Raw genomic sequence first — 7424 nt, 5'->3', positions numbered from 1 at the left:
CTCCTGCACACACACCGTGTGATGAACACACATTGGCTTGGCCTCTCAGGTGATCACTGAGCTGTGAGTAAATGAATTCTCCCTACTGCACCTCCTCCAGGTGCTCGTGTCTGAGGGTGAGGAGCTGCTCCTGGTGCTCCTGCGACAGCTGCTCCAGCTTCCTGCTGTGCTCCCTCTGCACCTCCTCCCTCACCTCCTGCAACAGACCAGACAGCTGACCACACTCACACACACACACACACTCCTCCTCTCTCTTTGTCTTTTCTTCCTCCACGTCCAGCTCAGTCTCCTCTGCCACGCTGCTCCTGCTTGCTGTCCCGCGAACCGTCTCCGGCCTCAGCCAGCAGAGGGCGCTATTGTTCTTCAGTGGCTCTTGCAGTCCACCAGAGGGTTTGGAGAGTGAGGAAGAGGATGGAGGCGAGGAAGGCTCCAACATCATCCTGTAACACCCAACAGTGTAATGTTACCAATCATGACACACACACTACTCACAAAGTTATAGACATGTTTGGCTTTCAGGTGAAATTTATGGAAAACGTTCACACCTCAGTGATATTATACAGTATCTTGAAAGTAGAAACATGCAATTGTGATTTCCTCACTTAAAACAATTTATTGAAACAAAGTCAAATTCTCCGAGTCAATTTGCTGAACTTGTGAGCATTTGTGCATTCTGACTTGGAAGTCACACAATCTGACTGCACAACAGAAGTAGATTTAAGATTAAATATGAAAATGTTCATGGACGATGTCCAAATTTTGAACTGAATTGAAGTTGAATTATCAAAAGCTGTGTGTGTCTATGCATGTGTGTGCGTGTGTTGACCACATTCTGGTATCAACAGCATTAGTGAGACCAACCTCTCTGCCACTTGTGGTCTCATCTTCTCATCTTCCTCTCTCTCTCCATCTTTCTCATCCTGAGACTAACAGACGAATGGATAAATGGATGGATGGATGGACGGAAAGGAAGAAGACAAAAAGAAACACTGAAAGAAAGAAACACTCTGGCGCATGACCTCAAATAAAACCCTAACCTCAAATAAACTTTGAGGTCCCCTCACTTATACCACTGCTATAGTGTTTGTAGAGAAAGACAGACAGACAGACAGAGAGAGGGAGGGAGGGAGGGAGGGAGAGACATATAGGAAGAGAGGCAGTGTGAGTGTTAATGAGTACCTGCAAGGGTGGGTCAGGGCTGTGGTGTCTTAACGGAGTGAGATCTTGGCGTTCTGGTTCGGATCTCTCCTCCACAGGAGCACTGCCACTGACTTCACTGTCCTGCTCATACACAGACAAACACACCAACACATGCAAACACATATGCATGAACATGCATGTACAGACATTCACAAGATCATTGTGTGTGTGTGTGTGTTTGCGAAAGGTAGAGCAAGGTGCTACAGTAACACCAAGATCACGTGAGCACACACAGTGATGTTAGTGGCGCTGTATAAATGTGTGTGAAAAGCTGGGAACATAATGTGTGTGTGAGGGAGAGTGAAGAACATCGTGGCCACCTCATACTGCAGTCCCCCTTTCAGGATGTCCAGGTCCAAGTGTATGTTCTGCAACAGGTCTGATGACCCTAGCAGACTCTACGTACACACAAACACACACCGCAACACGGATACAGAAAATCATTCCTCATACTTTACTGCACTGTAAAGACTACAAAGGTGACAGTGAGCTAAAAATCAGAGCATTATATTCTAGCAGGTGTTTTCACCTCATGGACAGACGCCGCCTTCTGCTCTTCATCCTCCTCTTCATCCACCTCCAGATCTGAATTAAATATGGGCGGAGCCAGACTCTCCAGCTGTCGTCCTCTTAGCGAATGCAAATTTGCTCCGGATACATCCTAAGATACACACCATCATACGCTCTGCACCTCTGCCATGAACTCAGACCTCCATCACTTCAAAGTCAATTTGGTAAAAGCTAAACTTTGCAGAGGAGTGACGTGTTCTTTTACCTCCAGTGACGTATGTAGGGTTTGTTCTTACACCACCTTATAAAAGTATACAATGAGGTTTCATTCCCCTACTAGAGGATATAGACTGTACATGTTCACCCCTACTAGAGGATATAGACAGTACATGTTCACCCCTACTAGAGGATATAGACTGTACATGTTCACCCCTACTAGAGGATATAGACCGTACATGTTCACCCCTACTAGAGGATATAGACTGTACATGTTCACCCCTACTAGAGGATATAGACCGTACATTTACCCCTAGTGAGGACTTTAAAGGATGAAGGTCTGTGGAGTTGCCCAGGGAACCTCGCAGTCCTGGAACTGAAAGGTCACACATCCCTCTCAGTGGAGCCAGAGGAGCCAGCAGCTGAGAGACAGTGATAGAGTGAGTGAGTGTGTGAGTGTGTGTGTGTGTGTGTGTGTGTGTGTGTGTGTGAGAGAGAGAGAGAGAGAGAGAGAGAGAGAGAGAGAGAGAGAGAAAGAGAGAGAGAGAGAGAGAGCTTTAGCAGAATGGCACACACTATTTAGCTTTCTTTCTCCTTTCTGCTCAACTTTAGGCGACTGCTATCCTAAATCTTTTGATATACTTCGATGAGCAAATAATTGTTCAATTCATTTCAGTGTTCTTAGAAACACAGCAGTCAAGAATGTGTAGAATGGAAGAGAAAGTGTGACAAATATAACTGCTGTGTAACAAAATACATTTTAGGGTACACAGATCCAAACTCACTCTTGGGGCCTTCAGTCCCTCTGGTTCCTTCTTTTTTTTCTCCTTCTTCTTCTTCTTCTTCTTCTTCTCCTTGTTCTTTGTGGTTCCTGTGGAGGCGGAGCCTGAGATGGCAGAGGCAGTCCGGCCGTGGTGAGCACGCTCCCGCTCCTGGGCCACTAGTTGGCGGTAGTGCTCATCACAGGGGTGGTCCCAGGTGGACTGGCCCGTGGAGAAGTTGAAGTAATAAACTTCTCCAGTCACATCCTGACTGGAGAGTAGGAAAGGGAGACAAGCTCATCACATAGATAAACACACACATAAAAACACATGACATGTAGACAAGCCTAGGTTCTCCAGCACAGGACTGTCCACAAAGGTGTCAACAGGACAGCATCTGAAACACTGAGTGGTGCTCTGGGTCTCATTGCTCAGATTAATAGTGCCAGAAGGCCAAGTCTACAAGCAAATCTGCTGCACAGAGTGATGAAATATTAATTTTATACTTTGCAATTGTTAGTTTCGGGGACAACTAACATTAAATATCTCCTGGATGCAAACCATTTGAATACAGAATCCAAAAATGATTTCATATGTTAAAATGTGTCTGATCTTTCATGTCACATCAAACTCCCCAACTTCAAAAAAATCATCTTCTGCCTGTTATATTTTCTCTTGCCCAATCTTATTTCCCAGTCAAATTATTCAGTCTTCTCCAGACTTGCAGTTCCATGGTCTTTAAAAAAAGTTGGGCTGTCTAATTTGCTCATCTAATCACCTAGGTCATAAGTGATTTAATGCCCACTTCTTGCAAGCTTCCAGAGAGTTCGTGTGACATTATGACACTCACAATAAAGTCCTGATGCATCCTACTTATATAAATGGTATTTAAAATTATAACTGAGTTATAGGGGACAAAGGGCCTTGGTACGTCAGGTAATCGAGAACCTGAATGAACGAGCCAGCATGAATGAGACGTAGAGTTCTTGGAATGGAAGCCATTCCTCAATTAAGGGCACATTAGAGTATGCTTGGATTTTTCTAAAAGGAACCAACGCTCACACCAACGCTCACACCAACGCTCACGGCTCTGTGTGTAAGGATAAGAAAACTGTTTCATTATGGGTGACTGTATGAGAATGAGCTTGTCCTACCAGGGTTTCCATTCAGGAGGTAGTGGGGCTACAGCCACCTCTCTGGCCAGCCATAGGAGCTCTGGCTCCCTCTCAGGGTCAATGCCAATTTGTCTGGCAAAATCATGGACCTCTGAGGAGCAATACAGATAAGAAGAATATACCCACAATAAGTATGATATTTTCAAATCAAGACAAAATCCCACAAATTCAAATATTTAAGTCCATAATGCATGGAGATTGATTCTATGTTATAAAGTGTAGCTATAGCTTGGACGAACATACACGAGTCCCAACTGGAACTGTGTTGTTAATATTATTATTATAATATTATTATATATTATTAAGTTATTATGTCAATGTTATAATTTAGTTTTTAAATGGTGGAACTGTTGTAGCTTGTAGACTTTATCAATGGTGGATATTAAATACCATTTCAGTAACATATATTAAAGTTCAGGGCCGGAGTTCAGGGCCACTTTTTCAGCCCGGGAGTTTCATGCCCAAATCCGGCCCAAAATTATTTTTCCATCCCAATCGGCCCAAACTAGAGATTGACATGAGCCGGCCCATCGAGAATCCTCCCGAATCTCCCGATTAGCCACTCCGGCTCTGTTAAAGTTTTATCCAGGGTCCTAAACTGTAACAGGTAGTATGCGACAGCTAATGTACCTTGTTCAGATGGGATATAATTCTCATCATAATCCTCTTCCAGGATCAACTGGTCTCCAAATGGTCTCTGAAGGGCATCTGCTGTCATGTTGATTGAACATTAAGAAAAAGATTATGAATAACAGTGCAGTAGACAGATCACCTCGCCATATTGTCTCTAAACTCTCCGTGGTACTGTTCGCTAGGCTAACCTAACTAACTAGCCAATAATAGAATTCCATAGCAATAATAGCGTCCACAGCAACCGTAGCATTCCACACAAAGCAACGTTATAACCAAAATACCCAAATACCCACCAGCAGGCTGGAGGTTGACTGGATCCATCTGTTTCAGGACCTCGCCTTGAACATGGGGCTGAGCAAGGTGTCTCTGCCTCTCCATGTCAGGGCCTAAATGCAAAACACCAACCCAGGGCACAGAGGAATGTGTACTGTTAAGATCATCAGGTCTATAAGAAGGGCTACAGTGCCATTTGAATTCATTACAATGTTGAATATGTCATGTCATATTTTCTGATAAAACTGATGTTTTACTGGTCAGGTCATGTGCAGAAAGCTGATGGTTCTGCACCTCTGCCAGTCCTTACAAACAAATGTAATAAATGTTTTTTTCTACTTCATCATGCATGGTTACATTTGGTTTGTTGAATACGCATGTAATCTTCAGTGTTACACAGTACCAGTGTGGAGTGGTCCTTCTACAGGGGTGTTAACATGGCCGACATCTGGGGGTCCCGCCGTCCTTCTGTGAGGGAAGGGTGCTGGTCCACAGGGATCCGTGTGGATCACTGTCGCTTGGGGGTTGTAGGGCACACCTGAAAATCCCACAGCAGGTAAAGTGAAACCCAGCACGCCTCCCAGTGAGGCTCAAAAACCTTGTAAGTGTTTCCCAATGAACAAGTGATTATAAGAAGGGCTATGGTGCCATGTGATGTCATTAGAATGCTTAAGAATTTGTGATGTCATGTTAGAAATCTGTTTCTTTTTAAAAATGTTTATTTTTATTTGCTTTTTCCATGGTCAAAGAAATCAAAGAAATAACCCATGGTCTATTAATTATATTATCCTGTACCATGTGTAAATGTAAAATAAAGATCTTGACAGTTGACAGTAGAATAAATATACATGTTATTTTTCTGAACCTTAGAAACCTACTACATAAATGTGTATATTTAATTTTTAATTATTATGAATAAGCCTATGGAAATCCATACTCATAAGAACTAAATATACTGTCTTACATAGAAGTATAAAATTATGTATAGTATATGAAAATGTATTTTTCTCACCATGAGTGGTAAAACCTGGTGTGTCTATGAAGTTCTTCTGTTCCTGTCCAGGCCTTGGCTGGTCGGTTCTCCTGTGGAAAAAACTCATTCTCAAGATAAAAAATTAGAAAGAATAGAAAGATAGAAAGATATACAACAAATAGAAAGATCTGCGATTGTAAATTAGATATTATTTGTAAGATTTGTAATGTTTGTAAGTATTGTAAATCACAGCAAAATGTCATGCGACTACTTCTCAGCTTTTCAGCATCGAAATTGAAATCCAAACATTCCACCTTCCCAACCAAACATTCTAATCCAAACATTCCAAAGTTGAGTAGCACGTCATATCACAATTTCCTATTTTTTTTAACCAAAACACCAAATCAGCCAGGCTGCTACAATAACCTGATGCAGCCTGGCTTGTACCCAAAGGGTTCATACCAGAGACCGTATATATATCGGTAGCGAACCGTGACCATTAAAAGTGGGCCCCCCTTTCCTAATTAACTGCAATAAAAAAAAAAACTGAGACGAAAGTACAGCTTTAAAAACGCAATAAACAATAATATCTGTACTAGATAACTTTTTAAGCAAAATAAGGTTCCAACAATATGGTCCACAGCTCCGTGATCCTCTTTGTAAACAACGCGCACGTCAGCTAGCGTCGCCACAGCGGGCGGAAATTATCATACAGTTAAGCCCGCCCACTAAGAGGGAAGATATGATTGGTCAATTTTACTGTCATTTGAAACTAAGTGCACGCGCGACTTCGTCGTTTGGTGTAAGGATGTAACCATATTTCCGGTTGGTATGCGGAAGTGCAGATGTTTATGGCCGAGTCTATGAAATTCACAAGGTGCCTGTTGGAGTTACCGAAATTTACCGTCAACGATGTGCGTCGTATTGTCAGAGCATCAAGTACAACGCCACAGAGTACACTTGAAAAAGGTTTCAAGTTCTACGTTTCATCCTACCTCTGCAATTTTGAAGGTAAGTGGCTGACGCTAGTTAGCTAGCTAGCCTGAGGTGGCAGTCTAATGAAGTGATGTTGTTTTTAGTAACGAACCGACCTGTCCTAGTACTAGAAATGCCTTTTAAAAACATGTTTGTATTTCTGATGGAAGTATCAGGCAAAAGTAAGGCTAACGAGATAACAGTGAGGGCTCACTGCTACAGATCTATGAAGAAAACAGATACACCACACCAGCTGAGAGTTGGACTGGTTAAAATGACACGAGTTCTGTTCAGTGTCACGTTCAAAGTTCTGTTGAACAAGTTCAAAAGTTAGTTCAACACAAGTTCAATCTTTTATCCTTGCTCTTACTTCACGTAAGCTGTGATAGCCATAGGCATTGGTTTTCAAAGCTTACAATGGTAGCCAAATGCAGAGTAGCTGAGTGGGAATCATTAGCAGTCTGTTTTGCCTATAGTAAACAAATGGGAGTTTATTTTACAGTTCGAGCTATTGTTATCTACCTCTATGACTCAAAAGCAGAATATAGTCCACCTCAGCTATTCTTCAAACTGCATTTTCTAAAATCTGTCAATCTGTCTTCCATATCTTTTATCTTCTTTATTAACATATGGCTTCAACACTTACACCTATTAACATATTCTGATAACACTCTTCAAGAAGCAGTTGAAGTAAAACCTGCACTGTTC

At 42.3% G+C, this 7424-nt stretch overlaps 1 protein-coding gene across 1 annotated transcript in view; it reads right to left on the bottom strand.

Moving 5' to 3' along the window:
* Positions 1-439, bottom strand: part of LOC143485493 (uncharacterized) — a 6422-nt gene extending 5983 nt beyond the window's left edge. The window contains exons 1-2 of the mRNA XM_076984939.1: positions 275-439; positions 1-3 (exon numbers count right to left, since the gene is read on the bottom strand). The exon at positions 1-3 is cut by the window's left edge and continues 141 nt beyond it. Coding sequence (XP_076841054.1) covers positions 1-3; positions 275-439 — 168 coding nt within the window. The remainder of the gene's footprint in view (positions 4-274) is intronic.
* Between the last annotated feature and the right edge of the window lie 6985 nt (positions 440-7424).

Source organism: Brachyhypopomus gauderio, unplaced genomic scaffold (assembly GCF_052324685.1).
Source record: "Brachyhypopomus gauderio isolate BG-103 unplaced genomic scaffold, BGAUD_0.2 sc34, whole genome shotgun sequence".
Classification (NCBI taxonomy): domain Eukaryota; kingdom Metazoa; phylum Chordata; class Actinopteri; order Gymnotiformes; family Hypopomidae; genus Brachyhypopomus; species Brachyhypopomus gauderio.
Note: the sequence above shows the minus strand (reverse complement) of the source record. Positions and strands in the feature narration are given on the sequence as shown.